Source organism: Amblyomma maculatum, chromosome 1, assembly GCF_055883805.1.
Source record: "Amblyomma maculatum isolate TAMU_Amacu chromosome 1, ASM5588380v1, whole genome shotgun sequence".
NCBI lineage: Eukaryota > Metazoa > Arthropoda > Arachnida > Ixodida > Ixodidae > Amblyomma > Amblyomma maculatum.
Genome location: NC_139344.1, coordinates 235,760,881 through 235,775,459, shown reverse-complemented (window position 1 = coordinate 235,775,459; position 14,579 = coordinate 235,760,881). Strand labels below are relative to the sequence as shown.

General features: G+C 44.1%; 1 protein-coding gene across 3 annotated transcripts; it reads left to right on the top strand.

The window, feature by feature from the left end:
- Positions 1-496: 496 nt before the first annotated feature.
- LOC146205940 (uncharacterized) lies at positions 497-12,755 on the top strand. Of its 3 annotated transcripts, none has more exons than XR_014703230.1 (5): positions 497-665; positions 2,087-2,189; positions 4,721-4,819; positions 7,342-7,550; positions 12,594-12,755. XR_014703230.1 is itself a non-coding variant. In XM_084586970.1 (5 exons), the coding sequence occupies exons 1-5, from the start codon at positions 557-559 to the stop codon at positions 12,605-12,607; spliced, it is 426 nt and encodes a 141-aa protein (XP_084443096.1). In that variant the 5' UTR covers positions 497-556; the 3' UTR covers positions 12,608-12,755. The 3 variants fall into 3 exon arrangements, 2 of the variants coding, with proteins under 2 accessions (XP_084443096.1, XP_084443097.1); XM_084586970.1 differs by having other exon boundaries at positions 7,342-7,442; XM_084586971.1 differs by lacking the exon at positions 4,721-4,819 and having other exon boundaries at positions 7,342-7,442.
- The last annotated feature ends 1,824 nt before the right edge of the window (positions 12,756-14,579 follow it).

Below are 14,579 nucleotides of genomic sequence, written 5' to 3'. Positions count from 1 at the left end.
AATAATGTCCTAAGATTGAATATTGTGACTATAAATTGCAAAAAGAGAGAGAAACAGAATGCCAGTGTGAGATTTATCCAATATAAGCGATGACCCTTCCTCCTATTGGCTTAGTTTTGAGCAGCACAAATACCAATATTTCACAGTTAATAGGCGCACTTTGAAACAAAAAAAATGTTATGAAAATATTTATCGTTGTGCAATCACTTAAGGAAGTTTTTAGTGGCGTTTCGGGAAACAAAAACCATTTATTGGCGACGTCTGCTTTTGCGCCTTCGCTACTATGGCTTTCGCGGTCTATGTACGCACCTTCAGATGATGATGATAACAAAAAAGAAACATTGCAGTAACGCCACTCCACGTACCCGAGAAAAACCGACTGTCCCGCAACAAGTAGCACACCGGCCCATGATTCTTAGCGCGCCCATGGTGGCTGAAGTGCAGCGCCCTCAGCTTTCCCTCTAGTTAGTGTAAGGAACTCTATGATTGAATCACGTCCATCGAACACACGCCATCTTTATCCCACGACGATCACTTCATTAGGCATCGCCAAGCTATGAGAGCCCTCCTTGGCCAGGAAACAGACAACGGGCCTAGGTCGTTCTCTATGGCGAACTGGAATCCGGGGCGAATTCCATGGAGCGGAGCAGCGAGTGCCCCGCAGTGTGAGTTTGCTTCCAAATAGTCTCTGATGAGTTGTGCTGGTGCACAGGCTGAAATTTTCTACTCGCAATGCTTTCAATGTGCACGAGTTAAAAATCGAGTTGAGAGAGATTCAGCCTGTTACCGTCCAGTTTCCCCCACTAGTCGCTCTGGAGTAGCCAGTTTGATCGTAAACCATGACAATCCGCGTTCGTTGGGCATACCAAGTTTTACTTCCGCGTTTGATGCTCACAACTAGCATCTGGCTGCAGTTAAGTTTCCGCACACGAACATAACATATAATTGACACAGGAGGCAAGTTAGCTCCTGGTGGCTAGTTGACGAGCTGCTAATGCCAGCGGCCGTTGCCGCATATAACTTAATGGGCTTACCCGCAACACATGCCAAATGGAACATTGATGGGACTGTAAGCACTTCCCTGCCACGCCATTTAAGTACAGCGTTTAAAGGTTAATACGATGGGACAGCGTTAACAGTGTTAGAGTGTAACATCCTTAATGGTGCATTTATTTACAGTATGTTACAGAAAAACGAGAGTTACTGGTATCGTAGTTTAAATCATGAACGGGGTTCGATAACCGGTGGCCGTTATGGATGACGGGGGCATCACAGGGTCAGCTGCGTGGATGAGATGGTAAAATTTCTGTTCAGGTCCATGTGCATTCCTGGTGATTCAAGGGCACGCCATCACTTCTTCTAGGCTTGCCCTTTCCCTTGGCTCCTTCCGCAGTAGCCTAGAAATGAAAGCCTTGGCATCATCAGAGACGCGATTAGAGAACTGCAGGTCCACATGCCTGATCCTATTGTAGGTACATGCTTGGCACAGCTTGTCTTTAACGGAGGCGTTCCAAAGAGGAACTCGGAGGAGAGCACCCAAATCCCAAATATCCACTTTCTCATATAGACGCTCCATGTTAGATGGTAGGTAATCCATGGTACCAAACAGGGTTTAATGCATTGAGGGCAGAGCACGAACTGCACACCAAAAGCCTGCCATGATCACAGCATTGTAACTGATAAGGATGTTCTCTGGTTATAAATATCACAGTGAATTACTTTCCTGCTGTGGCAGTACTGGAGTGCCTAGCAAACTTTTCCTCAATAATCTTGGCTTTGGTGAGCTCCTTGTACAGTTCTCATTTCGGTGCATATTTCGGTATAAGGTAAACTCTAGTATCTCCGTGGGAGCAGCTACACAGCCTTAGGATATGAGGATGACTGAAGTGTGACTGTTTCTATCTCTCTGCGAAGCTGGCGCTCAATGTTGCCGCTTTTGTGTTGACACTCATCACCTTCAGAGCAATGACACTCTTGCTTTTCTTCTCCTGCCTATAGTCAACGTTCCCAAATTTTCCCTGTGCGGTTGTCTGGACGTCTCGAAGTCATCGAGCCTCCATTAAAATTGCCTATTTTCTTGTTGCAGCCCTCCTCACTGCCTGGCAATGTCTGCTGGGCTTCCACAGCCTGTGCGTTCTGCAGCTGATGTTCTTTACCAGCCACCTCGGACGAAGGAACGGGTTACAGAGGTAAATGAACACATGACGGTGGAAGACCTCTAGTAGGACAGTAACTATGCTCGACTACAGTTGCTGGCATTAAAGAGGGTCAGCTAACGGAACTTCGCCCTGCGCGTCTGCACCGGTTAAGGCTATTGCAGAAATGTGAGAGTGGACTTTGTCCTTGTGTGTGCGGTTTGAATATCTCTGTGGTTAATTTTCTTTTGAACCATCTCTCACCCTCTTATGTCTTACTTAACTTGCACAAGCCAACTACCCCACATTTTTTAATTGCGCGAAAAGTGTTTAATCTCACGACCAGGAGTGAAAGACATCTCGGTGCTTGGCAGCTTCAGTGTCTAAGACACTCAATTTTCCAATGTCATGAAAGCGGAAGCGTGTCATAATTCCATTTCTTTGCAGAGGTTCGAGACCTGCTAGCAGATATGCAACCTGCATGTTTGCGTATCCGCTGTAACAGTATGCAGGCTTTTATCCATGGTTATACAGTTAGTATATCAATAAACTGGAAGTAGTGACTGCAGATTAGAATCATGGGAGGGAAACAGAATTAAATTAGTTAGGAGTCACTTCGGTAGTACTTGGACCATGAATACAATCTTACAAGCACCGCCCAAGAGGAGAGTACGGGGCGACTTTAGCTTGCCATGACTCAACATTGAACTCCTTATAAGCTAAAAACATCCGAGAGTGGATACGAAAACGACAAAAAAAATGTAAACCGACAGGTAGTAATGGGGAATAATTATACTCTAGCTGAAATGAACAGCGTATATGGGCAGGATTCTATGATTTAGTAAACATTCATGGGGCGGCAGAGTTCTAACCCTAACCTTGTTCTTACTGCATCTTTGTTTACCGGTCCTGTGTTTTATCTCTGCTACACTGCCAATGCCATTATCGTGATGATTACTGCACCTACTATACAGATGTCTGCAGAACCCCTTCTCCACATTAATAATGACAATAGCCTCCCTGTCTCTTCAAGCCTAGGTAGGACTTCAGCCTACACCAGTTTCCTTTTTCCCGCCTTTAAAATGCTGCCTCTATCCTTTAATGGATGCTGCGTTTTCTCCACATTATACTCCAGTTTGTATCCCTTGCGTTTATTGTTTAGCTTTAATAGCATTGTAAGTTAATTCTGTCCATAGCTTTGATGCTTTTGCACTTCCTGTTGAATTGTTTCGTGTCCTCAGAGAGCTTAGTGGTGTCCTAAATATGACCATTTATTTCTACTGTGCACACCATAACGATGGCTGCGCTTATGATAATTGTTTTCTTTGGCTTACCCACAAAATAAAATGGGCTTACCCGCAACACAGGCATGTGGACCTGCAGTTCTCTAATCGCGTCTCTGATGATGCCAAGGCTTTCATTTCTAGGCTACTGCGGAAGTAGCCAAGGGAAAAGGCAAGCCTAGAAGAAGTGATGTCGTTCTCATGAATCACCAGGAATGCACATGGACCTGAAGAGAAATTTTACCATCTCATTATACCGGAGCCCTCAACTATTGTGTTCCTCCAAATGGAAACTGGATGGAACTCTCAGCACGTTCCCTGCCACGCCATTTCAGTACAGCTTAAAGGTTTGATGGGACAACGTTAACAGTGTTTGAGTGTAACATCCTTAATGGCGGATTTATTTACAGTATGTTACACAAACTGACATCTAGTCTAAATCATGAACTGGGATCGATAACCGGCGGCTGTTATGGATGACGGGGGCATTACAGGGTCAGCTGCTCGGATGAGATGGTAAAATTTCTCTTCAGGTCCATGTGCATTCCTGGTGATTCATGAGAACGACATCACTTCTTCTAGGCTTGCCTTTTCCCTTGGCTACTTCCGCAGTAGCCTAGAAATGAAAGCCTTGGCATCATCAGAGACGCGATTAGAGAACTGCAGGTCCACATGCCTGATCCTGTTGTAGGTATACCCTTGGCACAGCTTGTCTTAAACGGAGGCGTTCCAAAGAGGAACTCAGAGGAGAGCACCTAAATCCTAAATATCCACTTTCTCATATAGACGCTTATCTCAACCATCTTAGATGGTAGGTAATCCCTGGTACCAAACAGGTTATGCATTGAGGGCAGAGCACAAACTGCACACCAAAAGCCTGCCATGATCACAGCATTGTAACTGATAAGGATGTTCTCTGGTTATAAATATCACGGTGAATTACTTTCCTGCTGTGGCAGTACTGGAGTGCCTAGCAAACTTTTTCTCAATAATCTTGGCTTTGGTAAGCTCCTTGTACAGTTTCTCATTTCGGTGCATATTTCGGTATAAGGTAAACTCTAGTGTCGCCATGGAAGCAGCCACATAGCCTTAGGATATCAGGATGCCTGAAGTGTGACTGTTTCTATCTCTCTGCTAAGCTGGCGCTCAATGTTGCCGCTGTTGTGTTGACACTTCAACATCACCTTCAGAGCAATGACACTCTTGCTTTTCTTCTGCCTAAAGTCAACGTTCCCAAATTTTCCCTGTCTGGACGTCTCAGTCATCGAGCCTCCATTAAAATTGGCTATTTTCTTGTTGCAGCCGTCCTCACTGCCTGGCAATCTCTGGTTGGCGTGCGCAGCCTGCACAATTTTGGGCCGATTTTCTTTATCAGCCATCGCAAATAAGGTCCGGACAAAGGTAAATGAACACACGACGGTGGAAGACCTCTAGCAGGACAAAATAGCTATGCTCGACTACAGTTGCCGGCATTAAAGAGAGTCAGCTAACAGAACGTTGCCCTGCGCGTCTGCACCGCATAAGGCTATTGCAGAAATCTGAGAGTGGACTTTGTCCTTGTGTGTATGGTTTGAATATCTCTCTGTGGTTAATTTTCTTTTGAACCATCTATCACCCTCTGATGTCTTACTTAACTCTCGCTCTCTTGCATCTCACTTGCACAGGCCAACTACCCCACATTTTTGAATTGCACGAAAAGTGTGTAATCTCACGACCAGGAAAGACATCTCGGTGCTTGGCAGCTTCAGTGTCCGGGACGCTCATTTTTCCAATGTCATGAAAGCGGAAGTGTGTCATAATCCCATTTCTTTGCAGAGGTTCGAGACCTCCTAGCAGATATGCAACCTGCATGCTCGCATATCTGCTGGAACAGTGTGCAGGCTTTTATCCATGGTTATACAGTTAGTATATCAATAAACTGGAAGTAGTGACTGCAGATTAGAACCATGAGAGGAAAATAGAATTAAATTAGTTAGGAGTCAATTTGGTAATTCTCGGACCATGAATACAAAGTTATAAGCACCTCCCAAGAGGAGACTACAAGGCGACTTTAGCTTGCCATTACTCAACATTGAACTCCTTATAAGCTAAAAAAGTCCGAGAGTGGATACGAAAACGACAAAAAAAAAGTAAACTGACAGGAAGTAATGGGGAATAATTATACTCTATCTGAAATGAACAGCGTATATGGGTAAGATTCTATGATTTAGTAAACATTCATGGGGCGGCAGAGTTCTAACCCTAACCTTGTTCTTACTTCCTCTTTGTTTACCGACCCTGTGTTTCATCTCTGCTACACTGCCAATGCCATTATCGTGATGATGACTTCGCCTACTATACAGATCTCTGCAAAACCCCTTCTCTGCATTAATAATGCCAATAGCCTCCCTGTCTCTTCAAGCCTAGGTAGGACTTTTGCCTACGCCAGTTTCCTTTTTCCCGCTGCCTCTATCCTTCAAGGGATGCTGCGTTTTCACCGCATTATACTCCAGTTTGTATCCCTTGCGTTTATTGTTTACCTTTAATAGCACTGTAAGGTAATTCTGTCCATAGCTTTGATGCTTTTGCACTTCCTGTTGAAATGTTTCGTGTCCTCGGAGAGCTTAGTTTGTCTTAAATATGACCATCTATTTATACTGTGCATACCATAACGACGGCTGCGCTTATGATTATTGATTTCTTCTGCGCTAAGGTAGTCACCCTCAGCTAAATCCAAATATCTGTTCAACGGTGAGATTCTGAATTCCTTGTAAGCTTATTCCCTATAAGTCTGAGGTAGTCACTCTAAAATTCCCTAAAAGGGGAAAAATCCCTCAATTTTTTTTTATAAAATGGCTTACCCACAGAATAAAATGGGCTTACCCGCAACGCATGCTAAATGGAAAATTGATGGGACTCTAAGCATGTTCCCTGCCTTGCCATTTAAGTACAGCACCTAAAATTTTGATGGGACAGCGTTCACAGTGTTAGAGTGTAGCATCCTTAATGGCGCATTTATTTACAGTATGTTACAGAAAAAACTAGAGTAACTGATATCTAGCCTAAATCATCAAATGGGATCGATAACCGGTGGCTGTTATGGATGACGGGGGCATCACAGGGTCAGCTGCGTGGATGAGATGGTAAAATTTCTGTTCAGGTCCATGTGCATTCCTGGTGATTCATGGGCACAACATCACTTCTTCTAGGCTTGCCTTTTCCCTTGGCTCCTTCTGCAGTAGCCTAGAAATGAAAGCTTTGGCATCATCAGAGACGCGATTAGAGAACTGCAGGTCCACATGCCTGATCCTGTCGTAGGTATACCCTTGGCACGGCTTGTCTTAACAGGAGGTCTTCCGAAAAGGAACTCAGAGGAGAGCACCTAAATCCTAAATATCCACTTTCTCATATAGACGCTTATCTCAACCATCTTAGATGGTAGGTAATCCATGGTACCAAACAGGGTTTAATGCATTGAGGGCAGAGCACAAACTGCACACCAAAAGCCTGCCGTGATCACAGCATTGTAACTGATAAGGATGTTCTCTGGCTATAAATATCACAGTGAATTACTTTCCTGCTGTGGCAGTACTGGAGTGTCTAGCAAATTTTTCCTCAATAATCTTGGCTTTGGTAAGCTCCTTGTACAGTTCTCATTTCAGTGCATATTTTGGTACAAGGTAAACTCTAGTATCGCCGTGGAAGCAGCTACACAACCTTAGGATATCAGGATGCCTGAAGTGTGACTGTTTCTATCTCTCTGCGAAGCTGGCGCTCAATGTTGCCGCTGTTGTGTTGACACTTCAACATCACCTTCAGAGCAATGACACCCTTGCTTTTCTTCTCCTGCCTAAAGTCAACGTTCCCAAATTTTTCCTGTGCGGGTGTCTGGACGTCTCGAAGTCGTCGAGCCTCCATTAAAATTGGCTATTTTCTTGTTGCAGCCGTCCTCACTGCCTGGCAATATCTGGTTGGCGTCCGCAGCCTGTGCGTTCTGCGGCTGATGTTCTTTACCAGCCACCTCGGACGAAGGAACGGGACAGAGGTAAATGAACACGACGGTGGAAGACCTCTAGCAGGAAAGAATAACTATGCTCGACTACAGTTTCCGGCATTAAAGAGGGTCCGCACCGGTCAAGGCTATTGCAGAAATGTGAGAGTGGACTTTGTCCTTGTGTGTATGGTTTGAATATCTCTCCGTGGTTAATTTTCTTTTGAACAATCTCTCACCCTCTGATGTCTTACTTAACTCTCGCTCTCTTGCATCTCACTTGCACAGGCCAACTACCCCACATTTTTGAATTGCGCAAAAAGTGTCTAATCTCACGACCAGGAGTGAAAGACATCTCGGTGCTTGGCAGCTTCAGTGTCTGAGACACTCAATTTTCCAATGTCATGAAAGCGGAAGCATGTCATAATCCCATTTCTTTGCAGAGGTTCGAGACCTGCTAGCAGATTGCAACCTGCATGCTCGCGTATCTGCTGGAACAGTGTGCAGGCTTTTATCCATGGTGATAGAGGTAGTATATCAATAAATTGGGAGAAGTAGTGACTGCAGATTAGAACCATGGGAGGGAAATAGAATTAAATTAGGCAGAAGCCAATTCAGTAATACTCGGACCATGAATACAAACTTATAAGCACCTCCCAAGAGTAGAGTACGGGGTGACTTTAGCTTGCCATTACTCAACATTGAACTCCTTATAAGCTAAAAACATCAGAGTTGGATACAAAAACGACAAAAAGATGCAAACCGACAGGAAGTAATGGGGAATAATTATACTCTAGCTAAAATGAACAGCGTATATGGGCATGATTCTATGATTTAGTAAACACTGATGGGGCAGCAGAGTTCTAACCTTGTTCTTACTTCCTCTTTTTTTACTGGCCCTGTGTTTCATCTCTGCTACACTGCCAATGCCATTATCGTGATGATTACTTCGCCTACTATACAGATGTCTGCAGAACCCATTCTCCACATTAATAAAGACAACAGCCTCCCTGTCTCTTGACGCCTAAATAGGACTTTTGCGTACGCCAGTTTCCTTTTGCCCACTTTTAAAAGGCTGCCTCTATCCTTCAAGGTTTGGTTTGGTGTGTGGGGTTTACGTCCCAAAGCGGCTCAGGCTATAAGAGACGCCGTAATGGAAGGCTCCGGAAATTTCGACCACCTGGGGTTCTTTAACGTGCACTGACATCGTACAGCACACGGGCGCCTCGACTTTTGCCTCAACCGAAAAGCAGCCGCCGAGGCCGAGATTCGATCCCGCATCTTGGGAACAGTAGTCGAGCGCCGTAACCACTGCGCCACCCCTACGGGGTCTATCCTTCAAGGGTTGCCAGGTTTTCTCCACATTATACTCCAGTTTGTATCCCTTGCGTTTATTGTTTAGCTTTAATAGCATTTTAAGTTCGATTCTGTCCATAGCTTTGATGCTTTTGCATTTCCTGTTGAAATGCTTCGTGTCCTCAACGAGCTTAGTGGTGTCCTAAATATGGTGTCCTAAAAGGCAGCAGCGGTGGCGTAGCGGTAGAACAACCGCCTCGCATGCAAGAGGACCGGGGCTCAAATCCCGGTGTCGCGCAATTCTCCACCGGATTAAAAAAAAAAAAAAAATCCGCGTGTCGATGGAATTGCATAAACAGGTTTATGATGCGACCCGATGCCGGTGAACACCTCCGGCAACGCACTCCCTCACCAGAACAGGAGTTGGCCGCCCTGGTGCAGTAATTGGCCACAACCTCTCATGATAAGCTCCACAAAACCCCGGCCCTCAGTCACCAGCGGCCACGGAACAACTGACCACGGCGGCGGTCAGACCTGTGACGCAGCAGGGGGTGCTAAGAAAGCCTGGCTCCGCTGGACAGGCCGCCATTGGAAACTGACCCTGGCAACGTTTAATGCTAGAACCCTAGCTAGTGAAGCTAGTTTAGCAGTGCTCTTACAGGAACTAGAAGGTATGAAATGGGATGTCATAGGGCTTAGTGAGGTTAGGAGGCCGAATGAGGCATATACTGTACTGAAGGATGGGCATGTACTGTGTTATCGAGGTTTACCAGAGAGGCGAGAACTAGGAGTAGGTTTCCTTGTCAATAAGTATATAGCGGGTAATATCGATGAATTCTATAGTATTAATGAGATGGTGGCAGGCATCGCAATTACGCTTAATAAGCGGTATAAACTGAAGGTTGTACAGGCCTATGCACCTACATGTAGTTATGATGACCAGGCAGTTGAAAGCTTCTACGAAGATGTAGAATCGGCAATGCGAAAAGTAAAGACGCAGTATACTGTACTAATGGGAGACTTCAATGCCAAGGTAGGGAAAAAGCAGGCAGGAGACAAGGCAGTAGGTGACTATGGCATTGGTTCTAGGAATAGCAGGAATACTAGTTGAGTTTGCAGAGCGCAATAACTTACGAATCATGAATACCTTCTTCAGCAAACGGAAGAACCGGAAATGGACATGGAAAAGTCCGAACGGGGAGACTAAAAATGAAATAGACTTCATAATGTGTTCAACCCCCGCCATTATGCAAGATGTAGAGGTAATCGGGAAAGTGCGATGCAGTGACCACAGGATGGTGAGCTCCCGAATTAGCCTAAATCTGAAGAAGGAATGCAACAGATTAGTAAGAAAGAAACCCATCAACGAATTAGCGGTGATGGGGAGGGCAGAAGAGTTCAGAATCTCGCTACAAAATAGGTATTCAGCTCTAACCGAGGATGGCGACATTACCCTAGAAGCAAGGAACAATAATTTCAGAGATATCATTACTGAGTGCGCGGTAGAAGTAGGCGGTAGGACAGTTATAGAGGATACCGGTAAGCTGTCTAAGGAGACGAAAGATTTGATTAAGAAACGCCAAAGAATGAAAGCTTCCAATCCAACAGACCGGATCAAATTGGCCGAGATATCAAAGCTAATCAATAAGTGCAAGGTGGCCGATATAAGGAAGTATAACATGGAGAAAATTGGGCATGCTGTAAAGAACGGGGGAATCCTTAAAGCGGTAAAGAAGAAATTGGGCATAGGCAAAAACCAGTTGTATGCGATAAGGGACAAGGCGGGCAACGCCATCACGAATATGGATAAGATAGTCAAAGTAGTCGAGGAGTTCTATACAAATCTCTACAGTAGCCAAAGTAGTCAGGATCATAATGAGATTGGCGGTAGGGAAAAACATTCAGACGTTCCACCAGTGACGAAGGACGAGATCAAGAAAGCACTAGAAACTATGAAAAGGGAGAAATCAGCTGGAGAGGATCAGATAACTACGGATTTGCTGAAGGACGGGGGGGATATTGTGTTAGAAAACTGGCCACCTTGTATACGCAGTGCCTGGTGTCATCGACGGTACCGGAACCATGGAAGAATGCAAACATTATCCTCATTCATAAGAAAGGGGACTCTAAGGACCTTAAAAATTACAGACCAATCAACTGTCTGTTACGTATAAGTTATTTACTAAGGTAATCGCTAATAGAATCAGGACAACCTTAGACTTCAATCAAGCAAAGGATCAAGCAGGGTTTCGGAAACGGTACTCTACTATCGATCATATCCATACCATCAATCAGGTGATAGAAAAATTCGTGGAATATAACCAGCCCTTATACATAGCATTCATTGATTACGAAAAAGCATTTGACTCAGTTGAAACCTCGGCGGTGATGCAGGCATTGCGAAATCAGGGGGTAGACGAGCCGTACGTGAAAGTGCTGGAAGATATATACAGTGGCTGCACAGCAACCATAGTTCTGCATAAAGAAACAAAATTCCCATAAAGAAAGGTGTTAGGCAAGGAGACACAATCTCCCCAGTACTATTCACAGCTTGCTTAGAGGAAGTATTCAGAGACTTGGAATGGGAGCAGTTAGGGATAAGGGTAGATGGAGAATACCTCAGTAATCTGCGATTTGCTGATGACATTGCCTTGCTAAGCAACTCGGGAGATGAACTACAAATAATGATTGATGACCTAGACAGGAAAAGTAGAAAGGTAGGCTTGAAAATCAATATGCAGAAGACTAAGGTAATGTTCAACAGCCTTGGGAAGGAACAGTAGTTTACATTAGGTAGCGAAGTACTGGAAGTAGTAGGCGAATATGTCTACTTAGGACAGGTAGTAATCGCAGATCAGGACCATGAAAAGGAAATAACAAGAAGAATAAGATTGGGATGGAGCGCATTTGGCAAGCACTCGTAGATTATGTCTAGCAGCTTACCGGTATCGCTAAAGAGGAAAGTATATAACAGTTGCATCTTACCTGTACTCACCTATGGCGCTGGAATGTGGAGGCTAACCAAGAGAGTTCTACTTAAGTTGAGGACAACCCAGAGGGCTATGGAACGAAAAATGGTAGGGGTAACATTAAGAGATAGGAAGCGTGCAGAGTGGGTCAGAGAAATAACTCAAGTTACCGACATTGTAGTGGAAATTAAGAAGAAGAAATGGACATGGGCAAAACATGTAGTGCGAAGAGAGGATAACCGATGGTCGCTTAGGGTAACAAACTGGATTCCAAGGGAAGGAAAGCGTAGCAGGGGGCGGCAGAAAGTTAGGTGGGCGGATGAGATTAAGAAGTTCGCAGGGGTCAAGTGGATGCAGCTAGCACAGAACCGGGTTAAGTGGAGAAATATGGGAGAGGCCTTTGCCCTGTAGTGGGTATAGTCAGGCTGATGATGATGATGATGATGATGATGAAATATGACCATCTATTTCTACTGTGCATACCATAACGATGGCCGCGCTTATGATAATTGTTTTCTTCTGTGCTAAGAGAGAGAGATATTTTAATGGCAACAGGAGATGTCTGCCTGGTGGTAAGCCTAGCATGCTACTCCTGATGAGGGATGAGGGTGACAGAGTGTGGGAGGGGAAGGGTAGTCTAAGGTAGTCGCCCTCAGCTAAATTCGAATATCTGTTCAACAGTGAGATTCTGAATTTCTTGTAGGTTTATTTCTTATAAGCCTAAGGTAGTCAGCCTAAAATTTTCTAAAAGAGAAAAAATTCCCTAAACAGGATTTTTTTATAGGCTGTATTATGATAGGCTTTTTTCTTACTAGCATCCAATCCATCATATGGTCGCCACATCGTACCTTCCAGTGATCTATCGCTATGTTTAATCAGATTTCTGTGAGGCTGCAGTCTTTCTTGATTCACTAGCTTCATTCTTTTTTCACCAATGCAGATTGCTGCCGGTGATGTTCATGGTCATCTTGGTCAGCAAGCCAGGCGCAATCTCTTCTGCCCAGCGGAGCGCTGCCGTTACTTTATATATTTATTTTTATGCATAATTTCATTCGGGATACGCATTTCTAATACTGTTGTTATTTAATAAATAAAAATGTTGCGGCAATTGAGTGTACATTCTTTTAGCGGCCTAAACGCACTCGACAAGCACGTATCCACAGTTGTTCAGAGGGTTTCCTCAATCCGAAAAAGAGGGTCAAACTCTGGGCAGACCGGAATTCACAGAAATCGAAAGACTACAGTTAAAAGAGACGACAGAGCGTCATCTGCAATGCCGGCAGTAATAGAGAGATTTAGCTCGCTGGAGATGTACTGACGTAGACCGGTTTGCTGGACCCCTCCTGCACACATGCATTGACAGGGGTGAGTGCAGCCTACGGCAAGCTACATCTCTCGCAGCCTGCATTGCAGACGGCTCCCGTCTATTCTTTTGAGATATCACGAGCATTTCAAAATGGCAGTTGCTGCTCAAGTTTTTTGTAATATGCGCTTTGTGCTGGGCACTAAAACTGTGCGAGTAGAATCGCAGACTTGTATTCACGATTTTACAAAGGGGTGAAGGGTGCTGCCATATTGGGAACCTGGGCTGCTATCGTAGCACAGGAAAGTGTCGACGACTTCCTTAACAGTCCTGTCAAACCGGTTTCTCGAAGGGTCGTAAAATGGTCTATATCACAGAAGTATAAAACGGCAACATGTCCAACGACCCTGTCATCGCCTCTTTAATCACAATTTTGGACCCCTAGGAAGACCCAGTCAGTTCTACAGAATGCCCTCTCAGAAGTGTTGTGGAGAACCAAAGATATTGTAGTTGACCTTTAGTTCCCATGTTTCTTTTATAAATACCCAACAAGCTTCTTAGACTACAGTCTGAGCCTTTAAAAAAACTACTGAAATGTAGAAAGCTGATTCACAAATGCTGAACACATGCACACACACACTAGAAAATGTTATATTCATACAGAAGATTAAAATCAAGGCTTTACCATCAAAGATTTGCAGCAGCTAACCCAGACATCCTCCATGTGCACACGGACACACATACACAGCCAGCAATGACAGCCTAAGCCATTATTCACCATTGCTTTGCATACACCTAGTCCTGCGACACTGTAATTCAGGCAAAAAGAGGCATAAATGATATCATTGCTAGCTTTTTTACCAAACCATGTCAGGACATGGCAGCCACAGAGAAGTGTGAGAAAATTAAAGGAATTCAGAACAAGGTACATGCTTTGACTTCCACTGGCCATAAGCCTAAAGTAAATTTATTAAAAATATGTGCTAATTCAATACATTGTAAGAATAAGCAAATCAAAAGCAAGTATCTCTACTAAAAGATATTTTCGTCATGCAGCAGTAGCATGCAAGTCTATACAAATCAAAACCTATGGCCCAAAAATTTACAACATGTGGCCAAGTAACCATGCACATCACTAAAACACAACAGAACATTTTTCTCTAAACTGCAGTACCTAGCTAGCAATGACCTAACCACAAGTATGGCTACTGGTTTCATGCATTCAAAGTACAGGTACACAAAATCTTGCACATTTGTCCAGCAGGTACTTCAGATATGCCCTTCATGCAGAAGCCACAAAAAAACGTTCAGCTCACCAGAACAGTCTGCATTGCATGGTCATTGGACAACATACACTATACATGTCTTGAAGAATGCCTTTCAAAATTCCATAGCACCAGTTTCAATTCATTTCCCCATGCACAAATTTAACACTTTTGCAGTCTGTTGATAAAAAACTACACACAAGTTCAAACCAGAACAAGCTGCAGAAAATTTGAGCAAGAAAGGTTCCAAACTCCTTGACCTTACAAACTGAGGACATAACACTAAAGAATTAAATACAAATTGAAAACTGGCCTTATTATATATACCATGGCCACAGTTTCTAGTATAACTTGCATT

Excerpts from the sequence above, each read along its gene's own strand:
- LOC146205940 (XM_084586970.1), top strand. The coding sequence starts at position 557 with ATGAGAGCCCTCCTTGGCCAGGAAACAGACAACGGGCCTAGGTCGTTC. Across the intron at positions 666-2,086 it reads AGCAGCGAGTGCCCCGCAGT|CCCTCCTCACTGCCTGGCAA; the intron begins GTGAGTTTGCTT and ends TTCTTGTTGCAG. Across the intron at positions 4,820-7,341 it reads CAAATAAGGTCCGGACAAAG|CCGTCCTCACTGCCTGGCAA; the intron begins GTAAATGAACAC and ends TTCTTGTTGCAG.